The sequence below is a fragment of the Pituophis catenifer genome, unplaced genomic scaffold (genome assembly GCF_029215685.1).
Source record: "Pituophis catenifer annectens isolate HBS135680 unplaced genomic scaffold, rPitCat1.0.hap2 SCAF_11, whole genome shotgun sequence".
In the NCBI taxonomy this organism is placed as follows: Eukaryota; Metazoa; Chordata; class Lepidosauria; order Squamata; family Colubridae; genus Pituophis; species Pituophis catenifer.
This window is the reverse complement of record NW_027256891.1, coordinates 27417199-27436875: the sequence shown is the minus strand read 5'-3', so window position 1 is coordinate 27436875 and position 19677 is coordinate 27417199. Positions and strand designations below refer to the sequence as shown.

The 19677-nt window shown below is 47.5% G+C and overlaps 1 protein-coding gene across 3 annotated transcripts in view; it reads right to left on the bottom strand.

Moving 5' to 3' along the window:
* Positions 1-5392: 5392 nt before the first annotated feature.
* Positions 5393-19677, bottom strand: part of LOC139322684 (kelch-like protein 13) — a 35427-nt gene continuing 21142 nt past the window's right edge. For 2 of the 3 annotated variants that reach the window (XM_070951870.1, XM_070951869.1), the window contains 6 exons: positions 15867-16008; positions 14765-14897; positions 14383-14579; positions 11677-12472; positions 7705-7818; positions 5393-6820 (listed from right to left, as the gene is read on the bottom strand). In XM_070951870.1, coding sequence (XP_070807971.1) covers positions 6333-6820; positions 7705-7818; positions 11677-12472; positions 14383-14579; positions 14765-14897; positions 15867-16008 — 1870 coding nt within the window. In that variant the 3' untranslated portion in view covers positions 5393-6332. Of the gene's footprint in view, positions 6821-7704; positions 7819-11676; positions 12473-14382; positions 14580-14764; positions 14898-15512; positions 15662-15866; positions 16009-19677 lie in introns of those variants that run through there. The other variant, XM_070951871.1, reaches the window with a different exon arrangement.

Genomic DNA, 19677 nt, shown 5'->3' with positions numbered 1-19677 from the left:
GCTGGTATGGCCTCTCTCCACCTCTGCCTACAATCTGAGGAGAGTTACAAAAATAAACAGAGAAAATCACCTTTGGATGCCTTTTCAAAGACAGCCTTCCCAATCCCAAAATATATACACGCCGCAAGTGATGGATTTGGTACCAGGTGTGTCCCAGGACAAAGGACAGAGCACCAAAACGTGCATGCCCATAGATCCCTCCCCTCCTTTATTGTCATTAGCCTATTTAATGTACAATTTTTATTTATCCCATGGAATAGAAACGGAAAGAAAAGGGAATTGCAACTGGTGGTTTCCTTTCCAGCAAGGGAAAGCTCAAAGGCCCCTTGTCGCCCCCTTTCCACGCCCGGCTCCCCTTTCCCTGAGCTCATCCACACCAACTTGCTCCAAATATCTTACAGGAATTTAATCTCCAAAGTTTTAGTTAGCATTTTTTTCCGGTGGCCATGAGACTCCATTAAGTGTATTAAATCATCCCGGCATCAGGGCCAAACTTCAATCTTGAGCTGTTCCAGCCTTTTAATAATAAACTGGCATGAAGAACTATGCAAATGCCTGCAGAGCTCGGACTTGGCATCATTCGGAACCCATTTTATTGGTCGCTTTTGAGACCTTTGGGGTATAAATAAAGGCTACAGGCAATATAAGATTATGAATTGAAAGGCTGGTTTTGCCTTCGGAAGCCCAAGTTCAGACACTGGCATTAGCTCCCAACAGGAAAGAACCAGCAAGGAACAAAAGCTGGTTCAGGAATCAGACACACGGATCAGTCCTGGCTCCCAACGGCCTTTCTGGACAGCCGAGAGTTAGCCGCTCACAGCCGAAGAACATAAGAAGCCAAGATTGGATTTTGTCTCCCAGTGGCCACCAACTGCAGAAGGAAGTCTACCAGTCTTCCAGCAGATGGTCCCTTGAGGCTCTTCTACTGCTACGAAGAGTTCTGGACCTTCACCCTCAAGAGAAGAACGGTTCTTCTGGAACACAACGATCAACTTACACTGGAACATCACCAGTCTTCCCTTTGAAAGTCATCCAGACCTTCAGGAATCCAACTGATCCTACACCTTGGATCTCAGTTCCTGGAAATGCTGATGCTCCCTCAGAGAATCTGTTTCTTCTTCAAATGCATGGTATTTTTGGTTGCTTTAGGGCTGGATCAGAGGAGAAAGATGGACAACTGAGAAGGAGGACGAGAACCGATGGGAAGGGATGAGAGAGAAGCCTAGGAACATCTCCAACAAGAGTTGGAGAGGTCAAGGCAAACTCATCACAAGGGGCTTCAGTGGTGGAAGAAGGAAGAACACCCTTCCAAGGCCTGTAACCCAAAATAAAGCTTCGGTACCATCTGTTCAGGATGAAAAAAATAGTTTGTACAAAAATGGTGCATCTCTAGGCAGCTGGACGAGAGCATCAGCCGGCCATTTCCACAAATCTTCATGCAGCTTATTTGGATTCAGCAAAATGTTGGCTGGAGATGCGTGTGAGTTGGACTCAGCCCAGTTCCTGGTGGGTCTCGCACGGATTGAGCCGGTACTGCTCTGTCCCATTTTCTGTCCCTCTTTCGAAAAGGGACTTGAAAAACCAGAATGCCACTTTCCTCTCACAAATCTAGTTTTAACTCCGGAGCTTGGTGCCTGTTAAAAAAACGCCATTTCTCCTTTCTCTTCCTGAAACTCCGGCTTGCCAACTAGGGAATCGGTTCCCCTTTTGGCTGAGCGTGAACCATCTGGAATGACCTGTCACTTTCTTGTGGCTGCCAAGTTCCCGGCTGATGCCCTCTGGAGGGTGCCCATTGCCCCTGCTCTTGGCAGCCTTCCCTTCCCAGCAAAACTCACAAATTATGGGGAGAGGGACACCCCCACCCAAACTGCTGTTTTTCCTGCTGGGGGGGGCAAGGGGGAAGAGATGGGGAGTTGGTAGAAAGAAAGGCGTTTTTTCATGAGCTGACTCTCCCTTGCTCCCACAAAGCAGAACATTAGACTGACATTTAACAGAAACAAGGGCTTCTCAGATCCTCTCCCACCAGCGTGGTTGCCCCCCCCCTCCAGACACACACACACACACACACACACACACACACACACACACAGTGTTTAAATTAGATCCCAACTCTCTCCGCCTCAATGACTTTGTGCAACATTTCTGGCTCCTGTCGCAGAGGGAATGCAGAATTCCCTCTTGGCATCCAGCTGTTTTTGGCTCCTGGCTGTCAAGAGCGAGAGCCGGAGATAGATGGCTGGCAAGATGATGGGCACCAGAGTTAACACCAGGCTGGGAAACCAAGTTGCATGAAGCTCAGCAGCATCAAGATTCAGGGGGGAGAACCAAAACCCTGGACAACAACAGGGGCAGCTGAAGGCTGTCACTCCAGCGGAAAGGGAGCTAAAAATTGCAGGCTTAATCAAGGCTTATTCTTGGCGTCTTTGAATTTCTTAACTAACCCACTTAACAACAGTTCATTTAGAGACCGTTCGACGTTACAACGGCACTGACGCAAGCGACTTATGACCGCTTTTCACACTTGCGACCGTTTTTTAACACCCTCGTGACCAATGTTCACTTCTTAGCAGCTGGCTCACGTTTATGACGGGGGGGTCCACGTGATTCCCCTTTTGCGTCCTTCTGACAAGCCAGATTCACTTAACCACCATGTTCCCTAACTTAGCAAATCACAACGGTGGCAAAAAAGGTTGTCAGATGGGGCAAAAGTCAACTTAACGACGGTCTCGCTTAGCAATGGAAGTTTTGGGCTCAGTTGTGGCCGTACGTTGAGGACTACCTGGATTCTGGAAAGCCCCCAGGCAAAAGAGAAATAGAAGCTGCCTGAATGCCCTTGAATGTGGGTTGTGTGTGTGTGTGTGGGGGGGGGTCATCCATAAACGTTCCACCACAATCTCCTCCTTCCCTGTTCCACATCTAGATTAAGAGGCGGAACAGTGTTGCCTTCAGAATAAGAGGCAAAGTTCTCGTGGGCCACACTCAACTTGGGAGAGGAACCTCAAAGCACCCAAAGGGCTGCTCTTGCCATTTCACCCAGGCCTTCTGGCAAGGCGGAGCTCCTGGGAGGGAAGCCCAATTTGCGAAGTAAATAAAACTTTAGCCCCCGGGGAACGGTCGAGAATGCACCGCATCAGACCGAACGCCAGGGAGACCCTGCACAGTTCCAAGAGATCGGGTGTCGACAGCTGGACCAACAGCTTTTCCTGCAGCTGCGCTCAGTCCTGTCCGCCCTTCCCCAGTGTGAAACAGCTGCCACTGTGGAAGGGCTTAAATATATAAGGAGTGCAGAAGCCCCTTCCTCAACACGGGACCCTCCCAAAGCAGCTGAGCATGCCAGGAATGAGTGGAGTGAGAAAGAGAAGGCAGAGCCAACGTTGAAAAGAGAGAGGGAGGACAGGCTGCACCCAAGCAGGGCCCTGGGCCTGAGCCAGGGGTTTTTCAAACCTGCGGACCAACTCCCAGAATTCAGGGTCTTAAAATTGCCAAATTTTGAGGACTCCAGGTCTGAACATCTGCAAAAAATAGCTAAGCCTCCCAACTACACAAAGGTGACTGGAGGCTGAGAATATCCCCACCTCACCTGGCCTTAAGAGATGACAGGACATACAACTGTCATGAATTCCACAGGTTAATCCTCCCTTCTTCTTCTTCTTCTTCTTCTTCTTCTTCTTCTTCTTCTTCTTCTTCATTTCTTCTTCTTCTTCTTCTTCTTCTTCTCTTCTTCTTCTTCTTCTTCTTCTTCTTCTTCTTCTTCTTCTTCTTCTTCTTCTTCTTCTTCTTCTTTCTCTTCTTCTTCTTCTTCTTCTTTCTTTCTTCTTCATCCTCCTCCTCCTCCTCCTCCTTCTTCTCTCTTTCTTCTTCTTCTTCTTCTTTCTTTTCTTCTTCTTCTTCTCCTTCTCCTTCTCCTTCTCCTCCTCCTCCTCCTCCTCCTCCCTCCCTCCTCCCTCCTCCTCCTTCTCCTTCTCCTCATTATTATTATTATTATTGGTTAATCTTTAGTGAGATTCACAGCCCTTTGAGGCTGGTTAATAGCTCAGCAGCTCGACTCCTAACCAAGAACCTAGGAACTGTTAAGGTATCGTTGGAGGATGTAAGCTGTTCCGAGTAAGGTGGTTTTTTGTAGAGTCAAAATGTTCAAGTCTGGCAAATTTAGAATTTCTAAATAGCGGGGTAGCCCTTCGGGTATTGCTCCGAGGGCTCCAATTACAATCGGGACAACACACAATTTCTTTTTCCACAGTCGCTCAACTTCAATTTGCAGGTCCCGGTACTTTGTGATTTTTTCTTGCTGCTTATCTTCAATTCGTGCATCACCAGGTATTGCAATGTCAATGACCATACTTTTTTCTTTTCAACTATTGTTATGTCAGGTGTGTTGTGGACCAAGTGCCTGTCAGTCTGAATCCTAAAGTCCCACAAGATCTTGAGTTTCTCATTCTCTAAAACTTTCTCAACCTGATATTCCCAATGGTTTTTGCTGTACTCAAATCCAAACTTCTGGCACAATTTCCAGTGAATGATCTTAGCAACACAGTCATGGCGTTGTAGGTAGTCAGTTTGTGAAATTTTGCTGCACCCACTGATCAGGTGGTCGACTGTCTCATCTTTCTCACTGCAGAGGCGGCATTTGCTGTTGGTGGTAACATGTTGAATTTTTGCCTTCATGCAGTTTGTGGCTAGGGCTTGTTCTTGAGCTGCCAAAATAAAGCTTTCTGTTTCTTTTTTCAGTACTCCTGATCTTAACCAGTTCCAAGTTAGTTTCTGGTCAGCTTTGCCTTCAATACTTTATTATTATTATTATATTATTATAATTATTATAATTATTATTTTATTTATATACCGCCCTTCTCCCAAAGGACTCGGGAGAAAAAATTAGCTTCCACGTTTTGAGAAGGGGAGGAAGGCTGGCTCTGAAAGGAACGAGCAAGGATGGGAAGACGTAATGTTTATTGATGTATTTTATTAAGTTAGTTTGCCGCCCATCACACCACAAGCCTGTTGCTTTGAGTAGAGCTTTTGCTAAGGAGTTCTCGGTGAGCTTGGGGCACCAGGCCTCTTTTTCCCCACACAGCCCCCCCGCAATGCAAGCCAACCACAGACCCCCCCCACCAGCCTCTTCCGCTCAGCCTGGCAAAGCCCTCCTCGTAGGCGGTGCCTGTCCCGTGCAAAGACCGACTCCCCCACAGGCTCTGCTTGGGTGTCCCGGGGGTGGGTGGGGGGAGTTTGGGGGAAAAGTAGGTCAAGCCTCCCCCTTTGGAAGCTCCTGCAGAACCGGAGCCCAGCTAGTTGTGCTTCCCACACACCACACAACATACACATAAAAGAGTTACCTGGCAACGGGAGGCGAAGAAGAGAAAGGAGCCCTTTCTTTCAAGAACAAACTCCCAACTAATTGCAGTTAAAGATTTTATTGAACAAAAGAAAACAGGGCAGAGTCTGAATTCTCTGAGCAAAAAAGCAGCTTTGTCCAAGCTGTGTTTGTGCTAAATAACCGTCTGAACTGAGATTTTATACTGAGGGGTCAGAGGCAAAGGAGCCCCCGGGAGGGGGGGGGCACGAGACCCACAGGTGCAAGTTTTCATCCGGAGGAAACGGTTTGGGTCAAACGTTGAGCGGCTCAACCAGAGAGAGTTCTAGCCCTTGTCTCTTTTGAAATCCAGTGTAGAGATCTCACTAGGCCACCTAGGCCCCAAATCACCGAGGGGGGGGGAGGGCCAGGGAGGGGGAGGAGTGAGAAGGCAAAGAGAAAAAGAACAAAACCCTCAGTTAATGCTTCATTTTTTTTAATTGGGGGGAGGGGGCGGCAAGGGAGGGGAAGCCCCCTCCCCCCCCCACCGATGTACAGATCCAAGGTCACCTCAGGTGCCCCTTCCTCCTTTACCTCTTCCAAACTCCTGCAGGGCCTTTTCATGCTGAGTCTAAAACGCTCCATTCATTCGGGGGAGGGGGCGGGGGGGAGGCAGCCGGGGCCAGAGGGGGGGTGTCCCTCTCCCCACCCATGAGGAAGCTTTCCTCCAGGCTTGGCCAAGGGGCTCTGCAGATGCCATTCAGCCCATCTTCTGCCTTCGCTCTCCTGCAAGTTAAAAACCGACAGGAGGCGCCACCGTTTCCTCCTCCTTCGTTGAGCCTTTGGAGTCCAGCATTTCCCAGGCCCACCGCGAGAAACTCCCCACACCAAACACCCCGTGGACCGTCATGCCTTTCCCCCCCACCCGTTATTTGCCAACAGCTTCAGTGCAAACCCCATAGAAACTACTGGAGACGAGGAGAGGACCCATGACGCGGTGCAACAGGAGAACAAGGGTCCCACGAGCCCCCCCCCGGGACCACTCTCAAGGCGCCGAAAGAGGCGACTCCCGTGAAGGTGAAGCTAGATTGTCCTCGGGGGGGAAGACTGTCAGTGTGCAGGCCCGGATGCCCCCCAGGGACTCCGGCAGGTCAAAGACCTTGTGCCACTCGTCCTTCTCCGGGTCGTACTTTTGAACGATCTCCACCATACAACGGTTGTTCCAGGAGTAGCCCCCGACCACGTAGATCTTATTCTCGAAGACAGCCACCCCGACGTCACTCTGGCCACGCAGCATGGCCGCGATGGGAGTCCACTGGTCCAACGTGGGGGAGTAATATTCGCAGCTGAGCACGTCGTCGTAATCGCTGGTGCCCCGGAAATGGTTGCCCCCGATGACGTAGAGCTTATCGCCCACCGTGCACATGCAGTGGAGGCCTCTCACCGTGGTCATGGGGGCCTTCTGCGTCCATTTGTCCGTGTCGGGGTCAAAGCACATGAGCTCCTTCTGGAAAGTGTCGTGGGTGATGCCACCTGGGGGGAGGGGAAAGGCAGACACTCCGTCAAGAGCCAGTGGGGGAGCCCCAAAACCGACCAAAACCTTTGCTAGTACGCTAGTTTCTCACTTTATCAAGTCTACAGGTAGTTCTCGACGGATGACCGCAATCGAGCCCGACATTTCTGTTGCTAAGCGAGACGCTTGTTAACATGACTTTGCCCCATTTTGTGACCTTCCTTGCCACAGCTGTTAAGTGGACCTGGCTTCCCCATGGATTCTGCTTATCAGAAGGTCGCAAAAGGGGGGGGGGTCACCTGACTTCATCACTGCTCCGTGGGCTCTGGAGCTGTTGGGGGGTGGGGGGGGCAGCTCCAAGTCTCCCAGGAAGCTTTTCTGGCTCCTCATCCCCCCCTTTTCCCCAGTGTCCCACTCTCTGGGTACATGGTATTGAGTTCCAAAGATCCCCAGCTCTACGCATAAGGTTCAACTCTTTAGCCCAGGGATTTCAAGTATTGGTGGGATTTGTTAGGCTATACAGAGGCCCCTCTTATCCCAGTAAAAAGAAGCCATTTCTTCAAACGGGACATTGATAAGATCAGCCACCCAGCTAAATGACCTACAAGGTCCCTTCAACTCTGTTATTCCAAGTCTGATCAGGAATGAGCATCATAAATAAACAAACAGCTGGATCCCCCTTTTTAAAGGTGTGGCTATCATGGAAGGCAGCCAGCTGGCTGGAATAACTATATCCAAGAGGAAAGTCCGAGATTTAACAGCGTGTCTCGTCTGAAGCGTCTGGGGGAGAAACTCGAGAGGAGTGAAAGAGAACACAGGTCTCTTTGAGGGCGAAAGATACCTGGCACTGGAGGTCTGCAGGTGTGGTTTGGGAGGGGAAAGGATGGACGCCGGGCCGGCTCACCTGAAATGTACATCAGGCCCCCATAGACAGTCCCCGCGTGGCCATAATGGGGCTCGTTCATCTTCGCCACGTAGCTCCATTCGTTCATTCTGGGATTGTAACACTCCACCGTAGCTGTTGGAAAAAGAGGATCAGAATTCAGATGCTTGGCAACTGACTCGTACTTATGACGGCTGCAGCGCCCCTGGGAGTCATGTGGTCCCCTTCTGCGACCTTCTGACAAGCAAAGTCAGTGGGGGAGACGGATTCACTTAACCACCATGTTACTAATTTATCAACTGCAGCGGCTCTCCGCCTTCGTGGATTTATTTTCCACAACCTCATGAACAAAACCGTTTTGCAGATGATCTGGCCACCAGTGTCGGAAACAAGGCTCTCTCTCTCGCTCTCTTCCTCTCTCTCTCTGTCTGTCTGCTGGTTTCATGTTTCTGACCGGGTGTCCGTTTTATTTTCAGTCCCCTGATGTGAGAATAGACACGGAGCAAAGTTTTAGTTGCCTCTTTTTAAAGAAAGCACGTGCCATGGGAACAGGGCACCTGTGGGACGGTCGTATCGGTCGAAAAACCCAACAACGCTCCCCCGCTTTCTAAACATGTTGCTTTTTTTTACATTCATGTCTGTGAATGATCTTCTTCCTTGCTTTTTTTTCTCAGAAAGACCAGCCAGGAAGAATGAAAGCTTTCCAAGAAGCGGGCTTTAACCGGATTAATAACCTTTCCACGTACCACAGACGAAAAAGCTAGGCTCTTCAGGTGCAGAGCAGAAAAGCACGAAGCCTCTACCGTGGTAAACATTAACCGGCATTAAAATAAATCTCATGTGCTTTAAAAAAAAACAGCCTTTAGAAAGATTCCAAGGGAGCGCATAGCCTGCAGCTCTTCTAACGCAAAGGTTCTGTGCGGGAGGAACCAGGAATGGAAGGATTCAGAGAGACCTGGCCATGGGAGGTGGGAGCAGGTCATGGTCTGAATGTACAAGCAGGATTTCTACGCTTGTGAGCAGAGGCAGCTTCCGCGTCCCACAAGGATTCTTGTGGCTGCTTCCCCAAGCTACTCAGGGCGGCCATGATGGTTGGAAACGCTCCTCTGCCCCCCCCCCACCCTTTTCGATCCGTTCCCTCCCCAGGGCAGCATCCCCCTGGAACCAGAGCGGCCTGAGGCCTCCGTTGCAGTCAGATGCAGTGACTTCACACCTTCCAAGCTTCTAAAAATAAAAATATGAGCCTATACACAAAAACACCAAGCTTATGACACAGGGAAAGGGGGGACTTGGGCGTCTGGGAATAGCAAAGAACCTCCACTGTAAATGTTCTAGCTGGGACTGTGGAAACAAAGGAAGGCCTCGGTTTCCCCATTCAGGCTCCGATTCAGGCCATGCTCCAAGGCTACCTCCGTATGATATCCTACCCAAAACCCGAATTGAGAGAGGTCCACGTAATCAAGACGTCATGTCTGGAGATGTAAGGCCCCCCGTTTTCTGGCCACTCTTCTCAGCAGAGGTGAAACAGGGCAAAATCTGGATGGATTTCTCAACGGCCGAGAACAAAATTCTTTTCGCTGCTCCAGACTAAAACTTCTGTGAGGCCATCAAGAGTTGACCCCAGGTGAAGCATCGAGATCAGACCACACCACACAAAAGCTCAAAGAAAGAGTGAAAGAGTGGAAGATGTGGAGAGACTGGTCCATAGAACCACTGAGAATGGGACATGACTGGATGGATAACATCATCATCAAGACTTCTGACCCATTCTGAAATCTCTCCATTTGCCCTTTAGTTGACCACTCACACGCTTACTTTGCTGCTGTCAGCTCCCTAGGAAGCCAAGAGTTCACTATCCCGAAGGCGCTTTTTCAGGAGGCAACTGGACTTTCTGATTTTTCTTTTGAGGATGTTTCACTTCACATCCAAGAAGCTGAAGTAGTCTTCAAAACGCCTTCAAAAGAAAACCCAGAAAGTCCAGTTGCCTCCTGAAAAAGCACCTTCGGGATAACCATGACCTGGAGGACTGAGAATCTCTACAGACTTTTATCCAATTACAATTTGGGATGAAGACCCTTGGAATGGAGTGGGAGGTAGGAATGGGTTTCCAGAGGAAAAGAATTGCAGACTACGGGAACCAGGAGCACAATTCAGGTGACCCTGAGGAAGTGCTTCAAGGGCCCTCTAAAAGGATGCAAATGACCAACTGTCTGCAAGGAATATAAATCCTTCCATTGTCCACTATCCCGTCAGAGCTGAAGAAGCTTCTTGGATGAGAAGCGAAACATCTTCAGAGAAAAACCAGAAAGTCCAGTTGCCTCCTGAAAAAGCACCTTTGGGACAACCATGACCTGGAGGACTGAGAATCTCTACAGACTCCAAGAGTTCACTACTTCAGTTAGGAATGATCTTATTAATTAGAGGATGAGCATTAGACAAGATCTTGGCCATCATCACAACCTTAGCACAACCAGAAAAAAACATCTCCATATTCCATTGGTCAGGCAAATCTCTACAGTTATTGTTATTATAATACTTTTTACACCATTTTTATGGCGCTGAGATTTTTCCACGTTAAAACAAGATCTTCTGGGCAATAGCAGATCATTAGTTTAAATTTGGGGGATGCTAGCAAACTCCAGCATTTCATTTCTGCTTCATCTCTTCCTAGACGGAGTTTTTAGTAGCCTTAATCATTCCTGCCTTTGGGGATTATTCCCAAGGATCAACTTTTGTAGAACTGTCTGTTGGATTTTGAACTGCCGCGTCTGTGTTTCTTATTATTTCAATTTTAAGCAAATAAGAATTGCATGTCAGCAGTGATGTAGGTGGGGCTTATCTTCAACCACAGACGGCAATCAAAAAAAACGCTTCTTGCCAAATTCCCAGCGTGGAGCCCAATAGGGTCAGAGGGCCACATGACGCTTCATTGGAGATGTTTCTGCGCCAAGAACGCTACATCCGATTCCCTGCCATCTAAACATGATTAATAAAGAATAAACATTATTCATCTTCCTTCCTTTCTTGCCTTTCACAGGAAAGAGGGAAAAGTTACAAGGATTCTTTCTACGTTTTGTTGCAAAAAAAAAGGGGGGGGGGGCCTTCAAAAGCTGCAGTGAAAGTGGGAAAAAAAATGACTTGCGACGCAACTCAACGGAAAGAGAAGAGAATATTTTGATCTAAGAATCGACAGGACCGCCAAGCCAGAGTCTGACTTCCATACAAATGGATCCAGCTCATTATGGAAATCGATGCAAACTATTTAACAGCCCACAGATTGTTCAAGGTAACCCTGAAGACAAGTACTAAAAAGTGACAGATCGTATCAAGAGGGAAGAAATTAGAAAGGGACTGTCAGGCAGCAACGATGCTGCTCGCCTAGGGAGTTTCGGCGGAGGAAGAGGAAGATGCTAAATTATCAGGAGGAAGGCCCTTAAGAGGGTCCTAAGTGGAATATGCACAGCTCACTTGCTCTGCTCACTGCCTGGCTCACAAGGGGGCGGGGGCAGGAAGTGAGCCCGTATACTCAGGCCAGACTAAGAGAGCCAGCCACCAACACTTAATTCTTCACACGTCAGACAAAAGAAGCTTAAAATAAATTCAGATCAGCGCTACCTGCATAAAATCAATACACAATTCATTTGCTCAGAAGAAAACAGGCCCATTCATTATTCCCCTTGGCATGTGGGAAGATAGACAATTAAACCCCGCATTACCATAATAATATACAGCGGCACCGTTATTATTTCCAAACACTCCTTTTAAAAATACGATACAGGTTAGCGTGCAATACCGTGGTTACTAAATCCCCACAGAGCCAGTGACAGCTTGACCAAAGCTTCGCTCCTTTTTCCGAATGGGTCGAATTGCCTTCGTAGATGGTGGAAACGTTCTGGCATAATATATCTTGATGCCGGAAAAACCATCTGACAGTGAATCGCGACATCCTGATTAGCCGGCGATTTAAGCTTCTCCGCCTGAGATGGAACTTACCTAATTCCCCGGCTGCATTGCGACCACCGACGGCATAGAGATGTCCTTTGAGGGCACTTAGGTGGAAGAAAGTCCGCTTTTCATTTAAGGAAGCCACTTGCATCCACTTATTGTAGCGAGGGTCAAACCTGAAAACCGTGTCCACAGCCGTCTTCCCTTTCGTGTCGTAATTGCTCTGCCCGCCAACCACGTAGAGGAAGTTCCCGATCACCGCGATGCCATGCTGGTATCGGGGTGCGTCCATGGGGGCCAGGGACCTCCACTCGTGCGCTTTCTCGTCGTACATCCGCAGTTCCTTACTCACGACTAGCTGCTGCCGGAGGACCCCTCCCAAGGTCACCAGGTGGGTGCTGTCCGAGCGGATGGCCGTTCTCTCTGACTGCATCACCGGCTGCATGTAGGGCATCATTTGATAGTTACTGGCTTCCAAGAGCAAATTGACGCAAGTGTTATCGGTCCTCATGAAATCCACCGTCTGGACGAAGTTGATGAGATCCTGGGGCGTCATCAGAGGGAAACGGATGTTTTTCATGAGCTTCGCGGCGCATTCCATGCGAGGCTCCTCGTACCGCAGCCACCGGCAGGCGGCCTTGAAGAGTTCCAGCTCGGTGCAGTGCTTAAGGCTGTTACTGGAGAGGACGAAGGCAAGGCGCTCGAAGGGGAGCTTCACAAACTCCCCCGTACTTAGCAAGGCTGGGAAGTTCTTGAGGATGAAATTGTTCACGTATTTATCCACTTCGGTGAGGTTGTACGTGTTGGCAATCCTCCCCACCTCAACGCAGTTCTCCAAGGACACCTGCGAAGGTAAGAGACGACCTATTAGCATCTAATAGGTCTATTAGCTGCTGGTGCCCTTCTCCAGCCTTCTCCTGCCTCTTGTTATCAGTAAGACTGCATCCGTTTCCATCAGGGGGTGCTACCTTGGAGAACCACACCTGGACTGGATCAAGGGAGCAGACTCTTTTTAAGATTTTCACTCTTAACGCTGAAATTGCAGGAGGGAAACAAAAGGCTAGAAAAACCCAAACCGGTTTTTCCTTGAAAGGGGGTTGAAAATTCTGAGTTGCAAAATTTAGACAAGGGGTGAAGGGGCGTCGGAGGCAGCTAAAATTGAAAAGCAAGAGGTGGAATCAGTTGCAAGGACTCCAGCTGAAGACAGGAAACTGAAACAGCAGCAGCAGAAAAGAGAAAGGAGATGCTTTGCAAGACACCGACAGTTGATAGGTTTGCCAGGAGGGCCAACAGACTACAGATTTTGCTTTGCTTTTGCTTTGCTTTTTAATGTATATGCCGCCCTTCTCCGGAGACTCAGGGCGGCTTACAAGGCGTTAAGCAATAGCCTTCATACTTTTGTATATTTTTTACAAAGTCAGCTTATTGCCCCCACAATCTGGGTCCTCATTTTACCTACCTTTGAAAGGATGGAAGGCTGAGTCAACCTTGAGCCTGGTGAGATTCGAACTTACAGTAATTGCAACCAGCAGATGTTAATAACAGTGCTTTAGTCCACTGTACTACAGGCTCTTTATTTTGCAGCCCTGCAGCTAAATCCAGGGATAAAAGACACAGAGGTTCCTCTGCTAGAGTTTCCCCTGGTGGCCCATGTTTGGATGCCCATAATTTAGACATCTTAAGACTGTTTGGGGGATCTGAATTTCCTTACTCCACATCAGTGTTTCTCAACCTCGGCAGATTTAAGATGTGTGGACTTCAGCTCCCAGAATCCTCCAGTCAGCATGCTCGACGTCCTAAAGTTGCTGAGGTTGAGAAAGTCACAACTCTTATTCCATCAGGACTTAACACAGATTCTAGGATCGCATACCTGAGAAAGAAAAAGGACACGTTTTTAAGGAAAGGTACAGGAAATGTCTTCCTCTCTGAGTTAATGGCTCCATCCCATCTTCCCCAGCTCTCGGCCACGGACGCTAAAACTGATGGATCTTGAAAATCCCATCGTGTTTAGAAAGTCTCCCTTTTCCCTCCCTTGTTGGTATAAATGGCTGGTATTTCCGTTATTTGTGACTTGGATGGTACTGTATTTTTAAAAACCCACTTTTTGAAAAGCTGGATGTTAGATGTCGCATTATTTTTAAAAAATCTGTTTAAGATCTATTTGCATGCAAGTTGCGGAATAGCTCAGCTGTCTCTGTCTTTCCTTTAATCCTTGAGCATCCATCAAAATACATACCCCTATTTCCATCTTACGGAGTCACCCAACCCAGGCTGCAAGTGAGGCCTGTGTAGCGGCACCTTCTCCAGAAGAACCCAGCTGTTATACACCGAAACTGAAAATAGCAGCTTTCCTTTGTGGTCAAAAGCAATTTACAATGTGTGCCTTCTGATCTCCCACAGCTGAGAACCTCCCACTTGGCAGAGAAGATTTATTTTTTTCAATAAATGGTTCTGCTTCCAGGAGTCCCATTGGCAGAACTATTCCAAAAGAGTTTATAGACGGCGTTCACCATTTTTCCTACGAAGCACGTTGACCAAAAGGTGAATTTAATTGTGTGATACTGCATGCACACAGGTCGAGAACTAATTGCGTTTAGTGGGGAGCTGCCTTGCAGAAGAACTGCTCCTGCTCTAATTCGAGCAACGTGGACCGTCTCTTTTGGGGAAAAACCCTTTGCAAGGTCAACCCCCTGCGGTTAAAACAAGGGTAGCTGAAGAGAGGAGCCTCCAAGCCACGACCTTCATTTCTCTTACCCCGGATATAAGAAACACTTTACAGAAGTCCAGCACGGGCAAGATCTGCAAAAAACTGGCCGCTTCGAGAGTGTCCTGCAGGTTGTCCATGTTGAGGGAAAGTTTCGCCGTATAAATAAAATCAATGATCTTCTTTAAACCTATTTTGTTCACACCATGCAGCTTGATGCACATTAGGTCTTGCTCTTTCATCCCGCCTGGGAACAAAATTTAGACACAAAAGGGTTACAGCCAGTCAGAGCCTCCTCAGGACGTTTCTTCCAAACCAGAGAGAACGGCATTTCATCCCTGACGTTAACCGAACCCCCGAAAGAAACACATAGGGAGGGGGTGTCCACTGGCCTCCAGGCGCGGCACCTGATCCACCAGCAGGGAACCCTACCTGTGAACATGGCCTTGAAGTAATCACTAGCAGACGCCATCATAGCCCTGTGCACAGGGAACACTTCGTCTCCATCGCCTGGCACTAAGGTCACATCACAAAGCAACCCTTCTACGCGCAGCTGGTCGAAACCCTGCAAGAAAGAACCGGCGACGTCAGCTCCACTCCCCCTCGAATGAGGCGCTGGCCCACGGGGAGCCCCACACAATTGGAGCTCGTTCCTGGGGCTGCAGAAGCAGTCCAGGCTCAGCGTCACTGGGGAACCCCGGGGGAGGGGGGGAGGCTGCTCTGCTCCTGCCAGCCAGAGGGTTATTAGGTTACCCCCACTGAACAAAAGGCTTCTGGCATTCCCAGAATACAGGAAGGATCCTGGGGCATCAGCTCTGCCCGGCCATCCACTTCCGAAAGCTTTCGGGCTCGTTTTTACATTGGCTGCAGCTCTTCCCCAGGCCGGCCCACCCAGCAATTTCCCACTCTTTAAAATGCTCCTGGGAAGAGAGCCGTGTGCAGCCTACTTTGCCACCTAGTTGGTGGCAGCAAACAATGCCAGGCACGGGGTTTGGCCTCATTTCACGGCCATTGCAAACACAAAGCATCAGCAAGGGGGGCAATGGGGCTGCTTCCAAGAGCCGAAGTCAGAGGACGGGCCTGGACTTCTGCACAGCCCGCTGCTAGATAATGAAACTGAATTTTTTTCACGCTCCAGGCCAATGGAAGCAAAAAAAGATAGGAAGAGCAAAACATTCACACTGAAAGGCTGTTTCGCCTGACAAATTCCCTTGAAGGCGGTCGGACATAATTCGCAGGCCAAAGGCCTCCCCCTTCTTTCTTGAACCATGTCAAGCTCGGGTCTCCTTCAATCACAGGGAAAAGCAGCCACGCTCCAATCTGACCGCCATGTTTAATTAGCAAGGGAGAGGAAGTCCTTCGAGACCAAGGAGGGGAGCCCGTTCTGTTCTTCCTTCCCAGCCACTTGCTGACCTGGGCTGCAATGACATTGCCAAAGAGATGAGTCTTTGGAGGAAACTCTCCCCCGGAAGAGAAGAACGTGCTCCCAAAGAAGTTTGCCTGGCAGGTGGCTCTGTTCCAGGCGTTCACTCACCTGGAGGACCACAGAACTGTGAGTATTGCTGGTGAAGAATCGGGTGGTTCCTGCCTTCGATGCCTGCAGGTGAGCAGACAAGCCCATATCGCTGCTCCCCAGAGTGACTTTCATGTGAGGCTCTTCCTCTTCAACCAAAGATCTGGGGAAAAAGAAGGAAGAGAAGAAGACAACGGCTTCCGGTCAGAGCTTGCTTGTTCCTCCTGCCACCATCACCACCACCAATGCAGGAACATGCAGGAATCTGTAAGCCAATCTCAAAGGGAACCTAACCCGGTTTGTGTTGCTATTATATATGTTGTTATTAAATATTAAAAAGTGACGGGGCAGTTTCTCCTTCTGAATTCAGCATTTACTGCAAGAAGCTAACAACTTTCTTTCATTTTTCCTGTAATTAAGATAGGTGGCAATTTTTGATCCCGTTTTTCAAGATTTGGGGGTTCAAAAGCCTTCCACTTTTTAGGAAGCTAAAAACCTTCATTGCAGCTGAATAGGAAACTGAGGGGTAGAAAGGGGGGGGGTGGAGGGTTTACAAGCAAAAGTTCTGTCTGTCCAGATCTTAAATACTCTATGTATGACATGCTGATGCCTTTATGGCACCTGTGTCCATAAAAAGCTCAGGGATATCGCATTACATACAGTAATTTGTGTGCCTTCCGTGCACGTGCTGACATGAAAGTATCCGCTCTTCTTCATAATGTTTAAATATAACTTGCAGCCTCTTTAGAAAACATCTCTGAGCATGCAGGTAAAACATTGGCCTCAAAAGGAGTTTCAGAAATTACTTCAGCAGGATAACTGCTCCCCCAAATATGAGCAAACCAATTGTCTCCTGCCTACATTACAAAAAAAAAAAAAAAAACCTAATTAAAAACAGAGTTGGTTTAATATAAATTCTGTCAGGTTATGCTTGCAGCTGCTATTTATTTGCACCAAGTAGGGAAACTGGGGTTATATAAAGGAATTTCTGAAACTTGAACATTTGGGGGTGAAAACACAAATTGTTTGGAGATCAGCCATAAAAAAGAACTCTAAACAAGTATTGCGGACTACACAGAAATGGCGGTTTGATGCATGGGTGTGAAATACATGGAAATACACGCAGTGTGGAAATGCAGAACACATTTAGCAAGTTTCTATTTCAAATGTGACCAGGTGGTTCCTCACCACAAGGATTTGTGAAGATTAAAGCTTCTTTCTGAATATGCTGCTGTGCACCACAATTAGCAACCCATAAATAACCTGAAATGTCTCGTGTCACATCCTGATTAATTGCATAAATCTTTACCCAGCCCCAAAACCCAAATCTGTTTCTTTTAGTGCATTCAGACCACAAGAGGTAGGGAAAAAAATTAAACAAATCACAGATGGCAGATGTTGGTGCAACAATTGAAGGGGAAAGTCTTCCAAACAGGATGGATGCCTGTTATTTTATTTTATTATTTATTGTTTTATTACAGTGCTCAGACTTGTCTTTGATACCAGCAGCGACAACAAAGAATTTCTGATAGATTAAATCACATTTTGGTTGAGTAAAATCAGCTTGCGTTCTTGTGGTCCGAGCTGGACAGAAATCATCCACTTTCTCATCTACAGGTTGAACCTCAGCTCTCCTGAAGGTTCCTTCGCACAATTATGGCTAAATATAAAATATGGACCAAAGCATCTCTCTGAGTGCATTGCAAGAAAATTAGCTCGACACGAACTAAGTATTCCCTTCAGAATTACTGCAAGATGTTACTGAAGTCCAGTTTCATGAGGTCATAAAGACATATATTGCTGGGCCAGAATATTGGATTAGATCAGATCTGATAAACCAGGGATGTCCAATCTTGGCAACTTTAGGACTTGTGGGAGTTGAAGTCCACAAGTTTTAATGTTGCCAAGATTGGACATACTTGTGATAAACAGTAGTTTCCAGACCACAAGTAGGGTTTGAAAAATGTGGGGGCTTACATTTCTGGAAAAAAATATCTAGTTTTTTTTTTTAACCTTCTTCCATGTTGCTTTCTAATACCAGCAACTCCCCCTTGAAGAGCTGCGGAACCCAAAGACCCAAAACCCACAAGTCCCTGAGCCATCTCATTATGTCAACTTTTGGGGGCCCAAAAGACCCCCAAAAGTTTTAATGAAGAGATATTCAGTTTAGACATATTTACCAAGGGTGTTTTATATACACTCATTAAAGCTAACACACCAACCCTTATAAATAATTAGTTAATAAGGAGAGTAAATATATTGATTAGGCTTTTCGGGGATAATGCTGAATCGCTATTGCTTCCAAGAATTCCTCATAAAGTTAATTAACCTTCTAATTATTCCCATAGCTATGACGAATAGATGGCATTATATTAAAAAAAAAGAGAGGACTAGTTGGACTTTTAATCCACATTAAATTCTGTAGGAATCAGGACTACCCTTTACAAGAATCAGAAGGGGGGGGGGGGACCAGCAAAGAAATGAGGATCCAAATAACTACTTGGACAGGGAGAGAGTGGAGAACAAACATGGAGGAGTTTTCTTTGAAAGATAAATCACTCGCGCAAATATTTTGGGAACTCTCAAAAAGCAATTCATCACAAATATTCAGCTCCAAAGCTGCACAAAAGCTTGAGTACACATTTCTAGCTCCTTGAAACTTTTTTTAGCAACTGCTTGTCTCTTTATCTTGCTGATCCAATTTTTTATATAGAGGTATATAAATAAAACCGGTGTTCAGTTTAGTGATCCTATATTTCACTGCTCTGCTCCACCCTCCCATGCCCCGTTTCCCCCCCCCCTTTGTTTGAAACATGAGACGCTTGGGTTATTTTTGTCCATCCGTGTTTCAGGTGGATAATAAAAGGTACCCGGGTCCTTTTCAGAAGCCCTCCGTGTCAACTCAAGCCACAGGCTTAAGCCCAAAGCTTGCTTTTCGCTCTCAGTAGAGTTAAGAAGGTGGCTTCATTTGTTCCAACTGCAAAACCCCAGAGGGGTATTTTAGTCTTGTTTTTCTGTCGTTTTGCCTGGCTGAAAAAAAATGTTAAAATGCCATCTTGTAGCTTCACCCAGTCACCCAAATCTCTCCCCCTCCCCTTCTCTCCTTGATTAGTTTCCACCCATTGCTTCTTGTCCTACCCTCAGGTGCTTTGGAGAATAGCTTGACCGACTCTTCTTTGGGGCAGCCCCTGAGATATTGGAACACTGCTATCGTGTCTCCCCTGGTCCTTCTTTTCATCAGACTAGACATACCCCGTTCCAGACAGACAGGAGTCAAGCACTCTTCAGAAGAGGGAAATGCCTCTCCATGTGCATTTCACAGCTCCAGAATAAAATCTGAGAAGCAAATTCCCTTAATGTACTAGATAGTCTGGTCACCCACCTCTGTCTGAAACCGCACTTGATTCGAATACTCGTTGTGACCTAAATTAGAAGTGAATTGCGCCAGGTGACATTTTGATGACCTCTTGTTTTCTATGGCCACTAACTCATCCTTGATCTTTGCACACACCAGAGGCTTGAATGCAAAGTCTTCAATTCCACAGTTGAAGTAAGGAAACCATGAGAGACGGACAGAGATGTAAGGCCAGTTTCACAGGTGAGAATTCCGGACAGCCACAAGGCCCTACTTGCCCTGATCAAATGACATTAGGGTCATCCATTCAACATCCATCTTTTGATACAAGCATGGACCCTGAGGCCCACAGATCACTCACCAATTGCAGGTCTTCTATCTATAGGTGGGCAAACAACTTATCAACAAAACAGATGCGGGAAACTTTTTGTTCGTTTACTCAAACGTATAACGTGAAAACAAGACTTCAGGTGGCTT